The sequence below is a fragment of the Oratosquilla oratoria genome, chromosome 1 (assembly GCF_046742065.1).
Source record: "Oratosquilla oratoria isolate Oo_2021 chromosome 1, ASM4674206v1, whole genome shotgun sequence".
NCBI classification, from domain to species: domain Eukaryota; kingdom Metazoa; phylum Arthropoda; class Malacostraca; order Stomatopoda; family Squillidae; genus Oratosquilla; species Oratosquilla oratoria.
Genome location: NC_134777.1, coordinates 114,092,572 through 114,113,253, shown reverse-complemented (window position 1 = coordinate 114,113,253; position 20,682 = coordinate 114,092,572). Strand labels below are relative to the sequence as shown.

General features: G+C 38.0%; 1 protein-coding gene across 1 annotated transcript; it reads right to left on the bottom strand.

Annotated features, from left to right (window-relative positions):
* Positions 1 to 204: 204 nt before the first annotated feature.
* On the bottom strand, positions 205 to 15,304 carry LOC143024825 (ATP-dependent RNA helicase DHX33-like). Its single transcript, XM_076184081.1, has 5 exons — positions 15,201 to 15,304; positions 10,990 to 12,580; positions 8,464 to 8,628; positions 7,076 to 7,212; positions 205 to 6,703 (listed from the first exon to the last, which is right to left on the bottom strand). The coding sequence occupies exons 2-5, from the start codon at positions 12,574 to 12,576 to the stop codon at positions 6,451 to 6,453; spliced, it is 2,142 nt and encodes a 713-aa protein (XP_076040196.1). The 5' UTR covers positions 12,577 to 12,580; positions 15,201 to 15,304; the 3' UTR covers positions 205 to 6,450.
* Between the last annotated feature and the right edge of the window lie 5,378 nt (positions 15,305 to 20,682).

Below are 20,682 nucleotides of genomic sequence, written 5' to 3'. Positions count from 1 at the left end.
CAGATTTGAAATGTTTGCTCATAATTTCAGCCATTTCTATATCCTCTGTGTATTCCATGTTCCCTTGATGTAGTTTCACTATTTCCTGTTCATTTTTTAGTTTAACATTCATATATCTATAGAATAATTTAGATTGATCTTTACATTTGTCTATTATGTCTTTTTCAGTTTCTTTTTTCTTCCCTGTGTATTTTTACATATTCATTTCCATCTTTTCCAAGCTTTGTCTCTTCTATCTTTTGCCTCACTACAGTTTTTGTTATACCAGCACTTAATGTACACCTTTTCCTGTTTTTGTTTTGGCACAAATTTATCCACTCCTTCTTTACAGATTTCTTTTAAAATTGTCCATTTCCCTTTCACCTGGGTTTCTTCATTAAAGAATTTTCCCAATTCGCTTTTTGAAAGAATTTTCTACATACATATACCAAGGCCTTTTCCCCCTTACAAGAGAGGTAGCCAAATAGGGAGAGGCATAAAACCATTCCCACCCATTCCATCCCTCAATACACTCCACACCCCTCCTATCTTAGCACTTCCTGGATGACGGGTCATCCCTGCACCTTGCCCACTGCCCTGGGTCAGAAGCAGTGTCGCAAGACACAGCACATCCACAGCAAGGCCGCTTCATTAAATCGGCGACCCCCCCTCTCCGTCTCCCCATGCATAAAAGGAGAAGGGGAGAAATCCCTTCAGGCTGCGTCAAATTTTGCTCACACATACTACCTCACCCCCCATTCTACCTCATGCATCACATCATCCATATACAACCATTCTCCATTCACCCCTGTCTTCTGTCCTTCCTCAACAGACATTCCCCTCTTCCCCAAAGCCCCCTTCACCCCATCCATCCACCTCATCCTAGGACGTCCCCTCATGTTCACTCCCTCCACATCTGCCTTCCATACCTCTTTTACTAGTCTTTCCTCACTCATTCTTTCCATGTGTCCAAACCATCCTAATACTCTTTCATCAACCCTATCTCCCAACTCCCTTTCCACCACCATTCTTCTCCTCACCTCATTTCTCACTCTAGCCTAGTAACCCCCATCATACTTCTCAGACACCTCATCTCAAACACATTCAAACTCCTTCTCTCTTCCTCTCTTATGTTCCATGTTTCTGCCCCAAACAGTGCTGTTGGCACAATCACTCCTTCATACAGTATCCTCTTAGCATCCATTCCCAAATGTCTATTCCTCATTACACTCTTCAATCCACCAAGGCATTTACTCGCTTCTCTCAATCTACATTCTACCTCCACCTTCACTCCACTTTTTCCTGCCACATTTGCACCTAAGTATCTAAAACTATCCACTTCCTCCTGTCGCTCTCCCTTAATGCTCACTTCCAGTCTACTGCCATTTTCACCCCTTGTACATCTCATCACCTTACTTTTACCCACATTTATCTTTAGCTTTCTTCTATCACATACTCTCCCAAACTCTGTCACCAACTTCCTCAGTCCCTCCTCCGATCCTGCCACAAGCGCAGTGTCGTCTGCAAACAACAGCTGGCTCAACTCCCACTTTTCTCCATTTTCTTTAACCATCTCCAATCCCTGACCCACTACCCTTGCATTTACCTCTCGCACTACCCCATCCATGTATAAGTTGAACAGCCAGGGCGACATAACGCATCCTAAGTTCCCCAAATCCATTTTGTTATACATCAGCCTTCCTTTTCTGTGTTTCTCAGTTCTCCCCATATACTTCCTCTTTTAGTTCGAGCTCAAGTAGTATGTGGTCACTCTTCCCAATTGGTGCCTTGTATTCGATTTTATCCACAATTTCAGCCTTTGGTGTAAATATCAAACCTAGTCCCAACAGTTCTTTGTTATTTCTATATCTGGTATTTTCTTTTACCCATTGAGTCATTGTGTATTCAATGGTCATGTCCAATAGTATGTTTCACCAAAGGTCCTCTCCACCCTTCAGTCATCTCCCAATAATTTCTGTAGAGTTAAAATCACCCATGATTACAAGATTTCCTCCTTTCAGCATTTCATTTAATGTATGCCTTGTGTCTTCCAACATTTTGTGATGGCCATTTTCTTTCCAAGAACATGTTCTTAGGGGCACATAGACCATCACAAATTTTCTTCTTTTCTTGTCACTATTTTCAACATTCATCATGATCAATTCCACATTTTCTCCTTTTGTGATCTTCGTCACATTTAAGCCCTTCTTACTTTAAAACATGACTCCACCCTGCTAGGACGGTGCCCCTTACAGAGGGCTCTGTAGCATGGAATTTAATTAACCATACCCTTGGTCCAACTTGCTGGTGGCATGGTCCTAAATGCTGTCACCTCAACCTCCACTACAAGTAACAATGCTCTAACACAACACTCACCTTGATGGTGATTAGGCTTCAGTATCTTCATGATTACATGAGCTATGTCAATGGAAATAAAAATCTCAGTAGAATCACCCATACTGAATAGATCTGTACTAAAGATGGGACTAAGGTCACCTTGCACACACAGTCGCAACATGACAATCCTCCCCACCCCCTAACCACTTCAGAAATATGGAGCAGACAAGAAGAAATCACTTCAGGCCACACCATTTCCTCTTCCAACTGTGTACAAATGAATTTATTACTATATAAAAGGAAAAGTCAATGTAACATTCTTCTAAGATGGAACTGCCACATTGTTACAGGCTTCATTTCATCTAGGAAATGTCTAACAAACTCAGAGGTAAAAAAAACATATCCTCAAAAACTTGAGCAATTACAATATTCATGACCACTTCTTTTATTGATCATTAATATCCCACCCACCCTTTTTTTTAACACCTTTTTTTTTTTTTTTTAGTAAAACTGTCAGTGATAGATCAAATCCCTAAATTACTTTAAATAATAATATTCTGGTATGCACTATTACAACTATAGGATACAGATCACCGGATTTGAACCACCAAAATTAGATAAAAAAGCGAGGATAAAGATGGGGCCCACACATCTATTGTGACACCATACCAGCCCTGCCGAGATGGAACTATACTCTGTGAGTAGTTCCTATCTAAAATACCACTACCTATCAGGCCTACCAACTACACTTAAAACAACCACTGTATGTAAAGGCATTACAGTGTCCCTGTAAGTCCTGGGCATTCATTTTTGAGGACCCAACATCCACTCTGTAAACAGATTCTCAGAGCAGAGACCACACACTATATGGACTAAAATCTCCACACTTAAAATTAAAACAAGTCTGCAGTTTTCACGTGCAACTTGGGTCCCTGAAACTTCATATAACCATAAAGCTGTATGACTTACCATAACAAACCTACAAATGCTACAGTTTTATAGTATCTGACCAGTCCATTAATGGGACTGAGAAAGTGTTAAGTACTCAAGAATACCAAACCTTTCTGATATCTATTAACACTTCAGATAGCAATATCACAACCATGAGTAGACATTGTTCTCAGGCTTTCTGTTATGGAACAGTCTTTACAAATTATTTGACACATGTGTTCCATTTCTACATTTTTTTCACTATAACCTTCCTTATGAATGCTACTGCATCAGTCGAGCCAGAAGGCATTAGAGCACCTCTGAATCATGGCTACAGAGGCTTGTAACCATATGCAGCATAACCTTAACTTAATAGAACCTTGTTTATATCACTGTGTTGAAGAATATTCATTACAGATGCTATAGTTTCACACTGATATCTCATGATCATCACAGAGTTGAACATAATCACCTTTTTTATTTCAAAAGTTATTTTAGATTATATATTTCTATGAGGAAATAATTATAACTGAAGTATACAGCATGAACTTGGAGTTAATTTTACAAATTAATGTGGGTGGTTTCAGCACAAGGCGAGTACAATTCCCTCTCTGCAACAGAAGTGATTATAAATACAATTTTTTTTGCCATATTGTTTTTGTGTAGACCCAACAATTCATAGTGTGCCCTTTCAACAGTAACATAATGCAAAAGTTTTGCTCGTGTTAATTCCAGAAAGTTTCATTCAATACAATGAACTTGATTGATGGAGCTCATTAACTGATACAATCTCCAAGTCTGTGGTCTGCTCCTAAGTGGAATATTGTTGTCTCTGTTAAAACACAAGCTCATTAACTGATATACTCTCTAAGTCTATGGTCTGCTTGTAGTGGAATATTTGTCTGACCTCTTGGATCAAAGTACACTGTATGTATGGCATTAAGCTCAAGATGTTTTTACTTGTATCCCACTATAATTAACAAGACCCTGTTCCATGAGAACAAACTGAAGTGCTCATTCTCATTAATGGCTTTTGCCCCAATATTTTTACCCTGTCCTTCTTCCTCTCCTCCCTCTTGAAGCTGCTCTCATATTATACACTATTTCATCCCTAAACCAAAAGATAGAAATTCCCCTTAAAGGCATTCTATCAATGTAATCATTTTATCCCCTTGTATCATCATTTGTCCCTGAAATAACATCGAGAATTGTAACTAATAATGATGCTTAAGGTGTAACTTAGATGATTATTGCAAACTATTATTACTTGCAATAACACACATACTAAAAGGCTTATGAAGTGGGTGGCTGTGTCAAAGCATTTAACCACCCTACACCCATCCAAGGAGGGAAGTGGGAGGTGAACCAGCTGTTGTTTGCCAATAACACTGCACTTGCAGCTAGGTCAGAGGAGGGTCTAAGGCAGTGAGTGACAGAGTTTGGGAATGTATGTGATAGGAGGAATGCAGGGATGACCCGTCATTCAGGAGGTGCTAAGATAAGAGGGAGGGTGGAGGGGTGTGGAGTGTATTCAGGGATGGAATGGGTGGGAATGATTTTATGCCTTTTTCTTTTTGGCTACCCCCCTTGTAAGGGGGAAAAAGCCTTGGTATATGTATGTATGTATGTGATAGGAGGAAATTGAAAGTAAATATGAGTAAAAGCAAGGAGATGAGATGTACAAGTGGAGATGGTGGCAGCAAGTTGGAAGTAAGTCTTAGAGGAGATTATTTGGGGTCACATGTAGCAGGGAATGGAGGAGTTGGGGTGGAGGTTAACTATAGAGTGAGGGAAGCAAGTAAATGTCTTAAGAGGAATGAAAAAATATCACAAAAAATAGGTATCTGGGAATGGATGCATTGAGATTATGTGAAGACGTGATTGTGCCTATGATAATATATGGAATTTCAGGGAGACAGATAAGAGAAATCCACATGTGTTTTTTGTATCAATGGTGGAGGTTATAAAGATGGATCAGGTGAGAAATGAGGAGGAGGGTGGGGTTAGAAAGGGAGTTGGCAGATAGGGCTGATGGAAGAATATTGGGATGGTTTGGGCACATGGGAAGAATGGGTGAAGAAAGATTTGTAGAAAGAGTATGAAAGGCAGAGGTGGATTGGAGTGAGCTTGAGGAAGAGACCAAGAATGAAATGGATGGGTGGGGTGGAGGGGGAAGGCAGAAGGCAAGCAATATGTGCAAGTGGAAAATGGTTGTGAATGGACTATAATTTGACTTTGCCTGAATTAATTTCTCCTCATCTTCACTATTTCTGCATGAGGGGTCAAGGGGAGAAGGGTCACCATGTAAATGAAGTGACTGTCCCTGCTGAGGATATGTTGTTTCACTACATTGATTATGACCCAGACAGTGAGCAGGAGACAGGGATAACCCTTCATCCATAAAGAGCCAAGATGAAAGGGAAACAAACAATTGTATTACAGATGGGAGTAGGATGGGTGGGAGTGGGTGTATGCCTTGGTTGTCATTATTGTCATTCACTAGACTGTCCGAGCAGTCCCACCTCCCCAAGGAATGCCATGGCCGGAACGGGGTTATCCCACATATCCTTTATAGAGTATATGTTGTGTTGTTTGCGTGCGTGATTGTCTATAATGCAGTCTTCCATTATGTGTTGAATAGTACGGGGTGAAGTGTTACATCCTCTCTTATAAGGGGGAAGAGGCCTTTGGTATATAGACATCCATCCAAAACCCACTTCTTGTCCGTACTCTCTTAGCACACTGTGTATACACGGTCATCCATGTCTCTTGCCCATTGCTTGGGTCAGAGGCAATGCAGCAAGACACAGCTGTTTACATTATACCACTCACACTCCAGAGCCTCCTTTGGAGCTATCTTCACAATATCCTTGAATATTCAACATTTTTTCAAGATTTACACTTTCTTGCATGACCTCTTAGGTCACTGTCATGATATGAACTGGCTTCAAGATGTCTCCCATGAAAAAATATACACATACATATGTGTTTGTGTGTGTGTGTGTATATATATATATATATATATATACACATACGCCCACACATATGCACACATTACATCCCCTTTCATACTTCTCTTTCTGTGACTAAACACTCAATAAGACAAAGAGATAAATCCTCATTTACATGGTCCATTGCTCTGAGGGAACAACTTCCCTACTTACCACGACACAAAAATTAAATAAAATCTTGTAGTAGCAGCGGTTATCTTTTAATGTGCTTCTGTCGGAAGTAATCTGGTGCAATCTCCACAAGCCAATGGGAGTCGACTATGGAGTTCAAGTGCATATAGGTCTTGCCTGTTTGTACTAATTCTGTAAAGAGAATATATGCTGGCTTTGACTGAAATAAGACGGAAGATGGATGGATGGCTGCTCCAGATTTATTCTCCAATGTAATATATTTTCCGTCCAACTGCAATTCAGCAATATTGGTGAAAAGGCCTGTGATGAGACACCTGAGAAAGAGAATGTAAAACAAAATGTAATATGCACCTTATTATTAAGAAACAAAATGTAATATGCACCTTATTATTCAACCAAATCTGAGAGAGAGAGAGAGAGAGAGAGAGAGAGAGAGAGAGAGAGAGAGAGAGAGAGAGAGAGAGAGAGAGAGAGGGAGATAGAGGGGGGAATACATAATTTTTGGACAAGATACGATGTTTTCCTTTCATGTCAAAAAAAAAAAAAAAAAAAAAAAAAAATATTGAACATATCCTGAACACCATATATATATATATATATATAATATATATATATATATATATAAGAATGAAGAATACCATATTACACAGTCATCCAAATAACAGAAAATGAAAAATGGGCCTTACTTGCGAACAGGCTCCAGTTTCTGCTGGCACGACACTAAGTTGACACTACATCGATGGCACACCTGAGCCAACTGTTTTCTAACTTCCATGGCATAAAGTAGATTACGATAATTAAGGAAATTTTCATTACACCATAGCTGTAAATGAAATTTAGATTTAACTGAAGTGACCTCTGAATATCCTTTTTAATTCTATAGCAGATAATTTTCTACTCGTATGCAATATATCTAATATCATTCATGTAAATTCAACATACATACATATACCAAAGGTTTTTCCTCCTTACAAGGTAAATTCATATTAATAAAATTTCATTTGTGCTAAACATTTCAACTGCAAAAGACACATCTTTATACCTGATCTAATGCGGTAATTGTTAACAAAATGGTCAGAGTAGCCACCACATAATGATGGAACCATTATACAATGCCTCAGTTGTTCAAGCTTTTTCCAAGTACATATACCAAAGGCTTTTTCCCCCTTATAAGGGAGATAGAAAAAAAAAAAAAGCTTGAAAACCGCTCCCACACATTCCATCCCTATCATACTCCACTCCCCTCCACCCTCTAGGCACCTCCTTACTTTCTGTCCTTTTCCTCTTTCTCCATCTATCCTCCACTCTCAACTTCCCTTACACCAAAAACTTGTCTGATATTCCCCCATTCCCTTCCCTTAGAACATGTACATCCTTAACTCTTCCTACTATTTTCCTGGTTACCACTATATAGCCCATTAACACCCTATCCACCACCCTCTCCCATGTGTACTTATGCTTGACTTTCTTCCTAAACATTGTATTTGCTATCATCAACTCTCTTGTTACATCACCATCAACTCTCCACTTCGATATTTTCCTAGAACTCCACACTTCCCAACCACTTCATTTATTGGTTCATTTCCTACCCTAGAATTAAGGCTCCCAATACCACTACAGTGGTGTGCCAGTGGGCCCAAATACACATCGAAGATAGCTACCCTAAAAAATAAATAAAAATCAAATAAAACCTTGAAGGATATGAAAAAACACTAAACAGACATTACAAAACAAGTAAACAAGAAGAAAGAAAATTGTGAAAACACATCAATATAACAGATGAGGGAAAAAAATGCTGTCTAAATTGTTAAAAAAAATTGTTTTAATTCTACCATTGTCATCACTGATTCTGTATTTCTCGTGTCACTTTTTTTTTATCTCTGTATCTATGCTTCTCTGCTGCAGCGTATTCTTCTTGTCTCTCTTTCAATAGTCAAGATGGATGGGAGTTTTCCTCTGGGTTATATTACTTCCACTTTTCCTGCACTACCTTATCTATCATATTTACTAATAATCCTTTGGTCAACACAGAGTGCATATGGTGACAAAGACAGCATGAGTAAAAATAACATACCTTACTCTCTCTAGCTCCTCTGAAAGCCCTATATATCTTCAGGAGTGTTATATGATCTCCTTCTACAGATGAGAATTTTTTTCTAACCTCAGCTGCCTTTTCTTTTTTTCCACTTGGATTAATGAATATAGATTCACTTGAAAGCAATGCAATAATAGTCAGCATCTGAAAGGAAAATCACAACACAAATTAAAAACATTCAATATCAAGCATTTCGCACAACTCAAATTACAAATGCCCAAGATGTAACACTTCACCCCATACTATTCATCATGTCATGGAAGACTACATTATACACAACCACGCACGCAAACAACACAACATACACCCCATAAAGGATTTGTGGGAAAACCCCATTTTGGCCATGGCATTCCTTGGGGAGATGGGACTGCTCAGAGAGACAGTCTAGGGAAGAAGAAGAACAACAACAACAACTCAAATTACAATATAAGCATACATACATACATACATATACCAAGGCTTTCCCCCTTACAAGGGAGGTAGCCAAAAAGAAAAAGTCATAAAACCATTCCCACCCATTCCATCTCTAAATACACTCCACCCTCACTCTTATCTTAGCACCTCCTGATGATGATAATAACTATTGCTTGGAGCTTCACTGACTGGAAACATGCAGCCCTACAGTAACTATCAATGGTCCTTAGCTCTTCCACAGATCCCTCCAAGAAGAAACTTTAGTCTGTATAGTACCATTGTGGGGCAGTTTCTACATCGCTGGCTTATAGAAGTAGCAGGAGGGGTGTAACTTCCAACTGTCAGCCCTCTTTACATGAAAATGTGGAGGATATACAAATGAAGTGTTCACAAGTTCTGAAGATGAGTAGCAGGGGAATGGTTCCTCCTGACATCCATATTGCACAATCACTATTTGCAGATATCCATCAGTTCCTAGTCATCCAACCTTGTAACCCATACCAAACTTCTCAGATATTTCACCTCACAACACATTTAAACTTCACCATTGTGACTCTTAAATTCCAAGTCTCTGACTATACAGTGTGGTAGCCACAATCACCCCTTCACATAATCTTCTCTGCATCCATTCCCAGATGCCTATTCATCATGATACCTTTCAGGCCCCTAAGACATTTACTTGTTTCTCTCAATATACAGTTTATCTACACTCCCAATCCTTCATTTCCTGCTACATGCAACCCAAAATACTTAAAATTGTCTACTACCTCCAGCCTCTCTCCTTTAAGACTTACTTCCAACTCACTGCCATCTTCTCCCCTTGCACATATCATCACTTCAATTTTACCCACATTTCCCTTCAACTTTCTCATACTATATACCTTACCAAACTCTGTCACAATAAAAGTAAAAAATAAATTTAAGATGGTGTGATCTCTTTCAGTTGGCCATCTGTCAGTTTGTTTCTAATGAACCAAAGTGTCTAGTTGTTGGCTTTTACTGGCAAAGGACTACAACGAGTACCTGTCTATCCCCTCACCTCCAACAGGAGATCCCTGAAAGGCTAAGACTTAGTCCCTAGACTGGTCCCAAGACCTCTTCATCAACTTCGACTGTATTTCTTACACTTTTCACAACCAGGAACTGCTCACCTCTTTCTACTACTTCCAACTGATGATGTAGAAACAGTCTCACATTTGTACAACACAGACAACAGTCCACAATCTCTTTCCAGAGAGATCTGTGGGAGGTTCTAAGGACTTGACAGCTGTTTTGGGGTTATGGGTTTTCCACTCAGTGAAACTTGAGGCAAAAATCACCATTATTATTAAAATTATCATTATTATTGGCAAATAATAAGTATATATTCCTAGCTATAGTCTACAAAGATGAAACTTTGAAACTGATGATAACAGAGACAAAAGTAAGGAATGAACACAAGAAAATGGAGAGATCGATGCTGATAATAATGCTGAAAGACCAGAAGAGGAAAACTTGGGGAAGCAAGCAGACTATAGTCAAAGATATTGTGAAGGTGGTAAAAGAAAGGAAGTAGAATTGGGTTGACACTATCTCCAGACTGGATCCAAGATCTACTATTATCTTCAACTACATTTCCTCTATCTTTTCACTCAAGGAAGACATTTTTAGTTGTTGTCTTGATAAGGCTAAAGTAGGCCAGTGTACAATGTGTTCAGTGTCTTCTCTGTGGTGATTGCATCTGCGGAATTTTGATTTTGTGGCCAAGCCTATTTATGTTGTCACTATACCAAAATGGTTTTAAAGATGATAAACCGTTTTATTAAAAGGAAGGGAACAGCCATCTGTTGACAGCTCTCCTCCTGTGAAAGACAAAGGAAAGAGAGTTGAAGACAATAATGAGAGATACTGGACCCAGTCTGAAGACAGAATACAGTGCCAGTTCTCAGGGCTGCACTTGTTGATGGAGGTGAGGGTATTAACAGGTTTTAAAGATGGACAGCAGAAAGAAGATCTTCACAGACATCCATTTTACAGGACTACCACTCTCAGGTATCCATCATTATTTTCACAAATCATTCCATACAAATATTCCAACATATCTTTACTTACCTCTTCAGTGCATCCATAGTCAGGACCACTTAGAATAACTTTGGAGTATCTAGGCTCAAGAGGAAATTGAGCCATCTTTTTGCCAAGCTCAGTAAGCTCCAACTTGTCAGGTAAGGGCTGATTGATGGCACCCAGCATCTTCAATTGTTCTACAGATTGTTTGATCCCAGCTGCTGAAGGCTTGTCAATGAAGTCAAAATTAGTAATATTCTTTACACCAATGGCAAGAAGCTGCAGAATTACACTGGCAAGATTTGATCGAAGGATCTCAGGTTTGGAGTTGACGCTCATTTCACCGAACTCTTCCAAAGTAAATGCTCGATAACAGAACCCCGACGTCTCCCGTCCAGCTCTCCCTGCTCTTTGCCATGCCTGAGCCTGGGAGATTTTCTGTACCTTAAGTACGTCAAAGCCACTGGTTGTGTGGTAGCTGCGCACTTTAACCTGGCCAGAATCTACCACATACCTAATACCTGGGATGGTGATTGAAGTCTCTGCTATATTTGTACTGATAATTACTTTTCGTTCTCCGGGCGAAGTTGGCCTAAAGGCATCCATCTGCTGATGGGCAGGCATAGCTGCATACAGGGCATAAACACGTAATCTTGGATACTCGGACAGGGTATCATCCTTACTTATCTGACGGACAGTTCTAACCACCGCGTCAATCTCTTCTTGGCCCGTAAGGAAGAGGAGAATATCATGCTGGGCAGGAGCTTCTTTATGGATCTGAAAGATGGTACTCATACTTGCAAGAACATAGTCTTCTTGCTTTTTTCTCGCATAAAACACTTCAATTGGAAACTGTCGACCTTCAATGTACAACACTGGAGCATCACCAAAATAACCACTAAAATGATCAACATCCATTGTGGCTGACATAACAATAATTTTCAAATCCTCTTTATCCAGAGACTTCCGTGCCTTTTGGGCATCTTTCACGATACCAAACAACACGTCTGTACTGATTGTTCTTTCGTGAGCTTCATCCAACACAATCCAACTATATTTATTAAGTAATGGGTCTGATATTGCTTCTCTAAGTAGCATACCATCAGTGGCATATTTAACTTTGGTACTTATCGATGTAGCTTCTTCAAATCTGACAGAATAACCTACAAGACCTCCTACGCTAGTATTCATCTCTTCTGCAACTCTCTTGGCTACTGAAATTGCAGCAACTCGTCTGGGCTGAGTTATACCAATCATTCCCCTTCTGTCTAGTCGTTCCTCATGGATATACTGAGGGATCTGGGTTGTTTTCCCACTTCCTGTCTCTCCAATTACAATAACAGTATCATTCTCTTTCAACTGCTCTAGTAATTTGAATCGTGTGGGGAAGATAGGCAAGGCCTTTCTCTGTTTCACTAATAATTTAAGGGCCTCATTGTTTACATTATTATTTGCTTTTCCATTTGCAAAAACCTTTCCATTGCTTTGTGGAGATTTGTGAAAGTGATTTGACTTTTGCCCAGGTGAAGGATGGGTGCCATTCTGTGTGACAGGCACCTGCGACTGGCTGCGATAAGGGCCGTTTCCAAGCACAAACTTGGGCTTCTTCATAGGTGGTCCATCTACTCCTGCCATGGCTCTGGAACAAAAGAAGTAACTTAAGTGCATATCTTAAGTGTACAGTACTGCTAATTCATATGAGTACATATGATAAAATACAGGAATTCTTTGAAACACATGACATGCATTTTGGGAAACAAAAAATTCTTTCAGAAAGTGAATTGGGAAAACCTCTTTAATGAAGAAATACAGGTGGAAGAGAAATGGACATTATTAAAAGAAATTTATAATGAGTGGATAAATATGTACCAAAACAACAACAGGAAAAGGTATACATTAAGTACTGGTACAACAACAAAAGTAGTGAAGCAAAAAATAGAGACAAAGCTTGGAAAAGATGAAAAAAAAAAAAAAGTAAGTGGCAAACATATATCAAACTAAGAAATGAACAAGTAAAAATATACAGGGAAGAAAAAAGAAACTATGAAAAAGAGATGATAGACAAATGTATCAACCTAAATTATTCTAGATATGTAAATGGTAAATAAAAAAATAAACAAGAAATAATCCACATCTGGTTAAGGATGTGGAAGTGTTGGAAGGGGTACAGTGAAGAGCTACAAAGCTGGGTAAATGATTGGAAACAGTTACCAGAGTGGGTTACCCATGTGGACTCGGTAATCACATGTGATGGAGGAATTTATAAGGTTTGGAAAATGCAGGTGCAGCTTTTTTAACTTTATGTGCACATAACCACATGTCCATGTAGAAATGAGGATCTGGTGCTGGCGACAGGCATAATTGCCTCTCCCAGAAATCCTGTTGTATGATGTTTAGATAAGAAAAAGTTATTAAAAAAAATCAACGAAATAACAGTAAAATATTTAAAAATAAAAATTGCTTTAAAGATTTAGAAAATATAGCTTTCTACACAGATGCATAGATGTGTGGAATAAGGGGGACAAAATAAAAGCAGACACAGGAAGCCCCCATGAACAGAGCTCCGACCATGAATATTATGATTAGGTAAAATACAAAGCTATCTGTGAGGGGCACCATCCTAGCCTCCCAATAGGGGGGGGGGTGAGATGTTAAACCATATCATCATCATCATTATCAAAATACACATGCATACATAAACACAGAGGAAAAGCTATAAACAAGATAAAAAAAAATGAAAGATGAATATAAATACAAAGATATGCAAAATTCTTAGTACTGGGGCATGGCAAAAAAAGAAAGAAAGAAAGAAAGAAAGAAAGAAAGAAAAAAAAAAAAAAAAAAAAAAAAAAAAAAAAAAAAAAAAAGAGGAAAAGAATTTTGGGATGACATCTTAAATATATTTGGTTATCCTTTCTACTTCCAAATTCATCTCTGCTCCATACAATGTCATCGGAATGAATTTACTATCAGGTTCCTCTTCTCATAATCCCACCCAAATCCAGTCAAGTACATTTAATTAGTAAAATAATGTATTGTGATGTCGGCTGACAATATCACCTACCTTAAGTTTTGTCAAAACACAACCATATGATATGGTGTCAAACTATACTTCCTTGTCAGTGTAGTCAACCTTAATAATGCTTGAATTCTAAAAAATAACCAGAACTTCTGGTGTATTTTAATGTAGTCTACCAATTAAATTGATGCATTCTTCCTAGTACACTAACACATATATGGAGTTCTAATTTCTTCTTTCTATTTTAAGGATATCTACTCTATAGCATGATTCTAGAATTTTACTCAAATTTAATTTCAACAAAAATTGACACAAATAATAATAGCTCTGATATTTAGAACAAAATATGAACAATTTGACAGAGAGGGTGGAGTACAAGAGTCTGAAGAATGCCAGAATAGAGCAAGTTGGTCATACTTGTCAAACCATAAATAGTTAGTCTTAATGATGCATGCTGGATAAAATCCCAAAATCATGCAACCACAGATATTTGACATGTCATGAAACTTATGTTGTCCAAAAGTTCCTAACTTAACCATTCCATAAACTAAAAATAATCTTTCAAATGCAAAAGAATAAGAAGTGAAAATGTGTTTGAGTGATAATCATACTGGATTAGCACCGCATGCTGTCTTGATTCATTGAGTTTCACTGATTTGTGGGTTTAGTCACATGAACAAAATGTAAAAAATTGTAAATTCAGGACAATATCATATAATTATGACAATATATATCTAACTTTACCACATACATTACTACCATATCTAGGAAACATAGCAGTTTCAATACTTTGACTCAAATGGTAAACAGCTACATAGTAACTATTTGCCCACAGTCTCAGTAACTAAATGAAACAGGCATCAACTATCAATCACGAGTAAAACAACCGACACTAGTGATTAGGGACACTGCAGTCTGCACACACTTATACCATTAGTCATTACCATGACTAGGACCAAGTCGTGCCCCTTAGACTTGGCCCGTCTTTGTATGACGCTGTTATTATGAACTAGGCAATTAATTTCCTTTCCTGACTAACATCGGTAGTGCATGGTAACAGTTGGTCAATTACTTCATTAGCAAGCCAAGTGTCTTACGTATGCATGCTGTACAACGGTTCTGTGGCTACAACGAATTCCCGCCAGAGTGAATTGAGTTCACAATCATTCCTACAATAGATATTAAAATAATTAAACCAACTCGCACAACACCTGAATTGCCAACAACTTCAAATTCTCACCTATGCCTCTTCAAGAATTACCGACACAACTTCATGTAGCCTGTTGGTTGTCCCCAATATGTTCTATCAGCATGCGAAAAACATCGTGTTTGTAAACATTGTAGTTTGACGTAAATAAAAAATAAAATAATAAAACAAAATTTTCTAATTGATTTGGTAATTGGTATAATATCAAAGTAATATAACTGTTGTGGATTTGTTTATAAACTCAAACTATAAAACTAAAAATTGTATTATAAAGAAATAAGTTGAATTTTGTTCTCATATTTTCCAAGGTGCATCTCTCAAGATGAGCTACTATAAATTCGAATAATATTTTCAAATGTAAAAACATATGTATTATAGCACAGTTACTTATAGATTGCTCTTTCCCATATGCGCGCGTTATTTGACTGCTACACCAGTGCCCGTGGCCTTTATTTCAGCGCCATAAAACATATCTTCTGCTAAAATTGTAACCTTATATCTGTAAGAGTGTCAAAAGTTTACTTTTGTCCAAATACACTTAATGTTTACGCTAAAAATGTATTTCTTAGACTTGATTAGCACTACCTACCTGTATGACAGTATTTTGAAAGGTTATGAAAACTGTGCTGCGTAATTTTCGAGAATTTGTATAACCGGTGCTAATATAGCGTGAGGTCTACCACACTATAGTGTGAGGTCTACCTCCGGTTAGTACTAAAGCGTGAGGTCTACCATTACCGTACATTTATTTTGGCGATAAACACATAATTTGTACATATCCTAGGAAAGACTTAGATAGATAATTGGGTTTCTAATTACATTCATATTAAAGAAAGAAGGGTAAAAAATATCATATATTTCCATACATTATCCTAGCGATACACATTTCGTACATCTAAGAATTACACAAATAGGAGAGGTTAGGTTAGGTCACGTGGACAGGTCACTTTTTATGTACTTGGGAGGGTCATGCGGTAGACTTCCGGCTGCACCTGGTTAGGCGACGTATGACGGTAGACCTCACGCTATAATAGCACCACCTGAGGATTATTATCTTTGTCACTATCAGATTGTATGGATTTCAGAAACTTACAAAATGATTGTGTTGTTAGTTCATGACAAGAGGAATTATGTTTCGTGATTACACACACGCACACACAACTTGTGTTTCTATTCAAGGCTAATAGATGTAATACAAGAAAGAGATGTATGGGCTGATTGTGCATTTCTAGACCTGAAAAAGCTTTTGATAAGGTGCCACAGAAATTGTTAAAGAAATTAGAAACTGTAGGAGGAATAAAGGGCAAACTGCTGAAGTGGATAGAAGACTTCTTGCATGGAAGAAAAATGAGTGGTGATAAGAGACAAACACTCTAATTTAACTTGAAGCGCTTCTGCCTCATGAGGATGTTGCTTCCCCGATGGAACTTGAGGCAAGGCCACGTCGTAGCCGCCACCTTTCAGTTTGTTGTTTGTAGTCCAGCTGGTCAATAATGGAGTTGGAATTCGCTGGACGTGATGCTGCATAACCTGGGATGCCCGGCTGATCTGGTAGGGTTGACAGGAATTTGTCAAGTTCCCCATTTGAAAACTTCCGTTTTAACACCTGTAATGTTCCGTGGGTGCTTAGGTAAGTGATTGAACAGTCGGGCCCCCTTTTCTTGAGATGCTGTTGTGTTGGAGCGTCCTGATTTTTAGCGGGCACTCTAATGGTAGTGCCAATTGTGTGCATTTTCTTCCGGTTCTATTTTCTTCTGGGGTGATATGGGTCTTTACTGGTTTAATAGGTTCTGTTTTGGGTGGAGTGATCTGGCCTTCTAGGATTTTCCATGTATATATTATCAGATATCTCTCTAGTCTCCTCTCTATTGAGTAGAGTTCATTTTCAGCCAGTCTTTCCCAGTAATTGTGTTTGTCCACATCTTGGTGAGCTGGAGTTCTTTTGATTGTTGAGGTAAAGGTTCTCTGCAGAGCCTCCAGCTGCATGGTGTGGCCTTGTTTGTATGGAACCCAAAGTTGTGAACAGTAGTCCATAATAGGGATGAGTAGGGCTTTCCATAAGGTTAGCAGGGTTTCTGTTTCTCTGGTGTGGAAGGTTCTAAGTATGTATCCCATTCGTTCTCTGCATTTTGATACTATTTTTTCCATGTGGTGATCAAATGTAGCATCATCCGAAAGTATAACTCCTAGAACTCTTACAGATGTGTGTTGTGTGATATGGTTTCCTTTTGGATCTTTATAATAGGTTTCGTGTTCATTCTTACCGAACTTTATAAATTCAAATTTGCCCTCATTAAATTTCATGTTATTCATTTCTGCCTATTTGTGCATTTTATTTAGGTCTTTCTGTAGTTGGGAACTATCTTTTTTACTAGTGATTGTTTTGAATACCCGAGTGTCGTCTGGAAATGATGAAGTGATTAGTGGAGTTCCACAAGGAACAGTTCTGGCCCTGATAATGTTTGCTATATATATTAATGATATGGATAAAGGGATTGAAAGTTATATGAGCTTCATTGCGGACGATGCAAAATTGTTGAGAAAAGTGAACACTGTAGAAGATACAGTAGCTACAGAGTGATCTCAATAAAGTATGGGAATGGAGTAGGAAGTGGGAGATGGAATTCAATATTAAGAAGTGTAGTATAATGGAATTTGGAAGAAGCAAAAAAAGAATAATGGGATCATATAAATTGGGAGAGGAAGAAATTAAAAAAAAAGTAGAAAATGAGAAGGACCTGGGAGTCATTATTATAAATAATATGTCCCATGAGAAACATATAAACAAATTTTTTGGAGAACCTTATGATTTAATAAGAACAATCAAAGTGACATTTACATACCTGGATGAAGAAATGGTGAATAGAATACTAGTCACTTTGATAAGACCAAGATTGGAGTATGCAGCGACAACGTGGTCACCAAGTAAATTAAAGAATGTATAACAAAAATTGAAAGAATACAAAGAGCAATTACGAAACTATCATACGAAAAGAGACTAGCAAAACTTGAGCTACAGACATTAGAGCAAAGAAGAGAAAGAGGAGACTTGATAACTATTTATAGAATCATGAAAGGCATAGAAATTATTGATAGAGAGGATCTAATAAAATGGGATAGTAGAGATACAAGAGGACACGGAAAGAAAATCAAGAAAGACAGTTATAGAAGAGACCTAAAAAAGAGCAGCTTTCCCTACAGGGTAAAAGACGTTTGGAACAAGTTAGATGAGAATGTGGTGTGTGCAAAAACGATACACGAATTTAAAAACAGTTTAGATAAAGCGAGATATGAAGACGGGACACCACGACCACAGCTCCCCTTCCCGTAAAATACAATTAGGTAAACTAGACAAACACACACACGCGCGCGCGCGCGCGACTCGGTGGCGCGGTTAGTAGAGTCCTAAACTGTCACTATGGCGGTCCGGGTTCGAATCATGCCCAGGTCTGAAAATAATTTCAGTATCGCTGCACTTCGAGTCGTTATTCCAATTCTCGTGGGCGGGGAGTTGGGTGTGTCTGTGCGTGCAAGGTCAAAGCATTACCCATAGATCGGTCACACGAGCTCTGAGCTCTTTTCCGGGAGGGAAATAGCTGTCGATCACGAGTCCAACACGTGATCTAAAGACCAAGGTAAATCATACACGGAGAGGACCCATGGGGAAATGTATTACTGGATATGACCATGGAACATACAATGACACAATGGGTCGATGAAAATACCAGATACAGAAGCAATGAAGAACCATCGAGACTGGATTTAATATTTACAACAGAACCTGAATTTGTAGATAAAATTAAATACAGAACACCACTTGGAAAGAGTGACCACATACTAGAGGCTGAACTAAAGGAAGAAATACATAAGGAGAGAAATGAAAAGTACAGAAAAAGAAGATTGATGTGCAACAAAACGGACTTTGGAAAACTAAAGACATTCTTTCAAAGTGCAAATTGGGATTTTTTTTTTTTTTTTTTTTTTTTTACATTGAAGAGACAAAAGTGGAAGAGAAATGGGTAATCTTGATGGAAATATATAATGAAGGAGTGAATAGATACGTACCAAGACAAAAACAAGAGAGGGTGTACGTTAAATGCTGGTTCAACAGGAGATGCAGTGAGGCAAAAGACAAAAGAAACAAAGCTTGGATAATGTAGAGAAAATGCAAAAAGCTTTGAAAATGGGAAATATATATAAACTATAGAAATAAATATGTAAAAATGCCCAGAGAGGAAAAAAGAAGCTATGAAAAAGACATCATGGAAAAAAAGCAAGGATCAACCCAAACTATTCTGTAGATATGTGAAATGTAAACTTAAAAATAAACAGAAAATGGTGAAACTACACAAAGGAAATGTGAAATACACAGAATATCTAGAAATGGCCGAAGTCATGAGCAAACTTCAAGTCTGTTTTCACTAGAGAAAAACACAGCATTAGGACAAAAGAAGCTAAGTGCGATCTCCCCCCATGAGGGAAATAATAATAACACAAAAATAAATAATGGAGCCATTAACGAACCTTGACGTTAGGAAATCGCTCGGCCCAGACGGAATTGCAAACTGAATACTAAAAAAACGCAAAGAAGAACTACTGGACACAATATACAACATAATAAGATGCTCACTCGAAGATGGAAAAATACTAAAGGACTGGAAAAATGACAACATAGTACCAATATATAAAGGAAGAAACAATGAAGAATCAACTAATTACAGACCAGTCTCTCTAACAAGCACTGTAGCCAAAATTTGTGCGAAAACACCTGGAATAAAACAATATAATAACCAAGACGATTTGGATTCAGACAGGGTAGATCATGTACCACAAATTTAATCTGTTTTTACTCGAGACTAATAGATATAATACAAGAAAGATGGTTGGGCTGATTGTGCTTTCCTAGACTTACAGAAAGCCTTCGACAAAGTACCACACAAAAGATTATTTGAAAAATTGGAAAACATAGAAGGGATACAAGGCAACCTATTAAACTGGATAGAAGATTTCCTGAATGGTAGAAAAATGAGATTAGTAGTCAGAGAATTTTCAGGTAGGAGGTGATTAGTGGAGTCCCACAAGGATCTGTATTGGCTCCAATAATGTTCGCTATTTATGTGAATGACATTGATGATGATGTGGAATGTTACATGAGCTTCTTTGCAGACGATGCTAAATTGTTGAGGAAAGGGAAAACCGAAACGGACTGTGAATCACTACAGAGAGACCTAAACAAGGTTTGGAAATGGAGTCAGAAGTGGAAAGTAGACTTCAACATTAAGAAATGTAGCATAATGGAGTTTGAAAAAAACAAAACAAAAATCAGGAAAATATACAATTGGAACTAAAGGGGTACAGAAAGTGGGATCTGAAAAAGACCTGGGAGTAATTATCTCAAACAACATGTCCTCTGATAAACAAATAAACAAAATTGTCGGAGAATCCTTTAACTCACTAAGATCAATAAAAATGGCGTTTACATATTTGGATGAAGAAATTATTAAAAAAGTATTAG

Bases quoted from the DNA above. Each gene is read 5' to 3' on its own strand.
- LOC143024825 (XM_076184081.1), bottom strand. From the start codon at position 12,576: ATGGCAGGAGTAGATGGACCACCTATGAAGAAGCCCAAGTTTGTGCTT. The intron at 8,629-10,989 runs GTAAGTAAAGAT...TTTTCCTTTCAG, and splicing joins ACTATGGATGCACTGAAGAG to ATGCTGACTATTATTGCATT. The intron at 7,213-8,463 runs GTATGTTATTTT...TTTCATTTACAG, and splicing joins GAGGAGCTAGAGAGAGTAAG to CTATGGTGTAATGAAAATTT.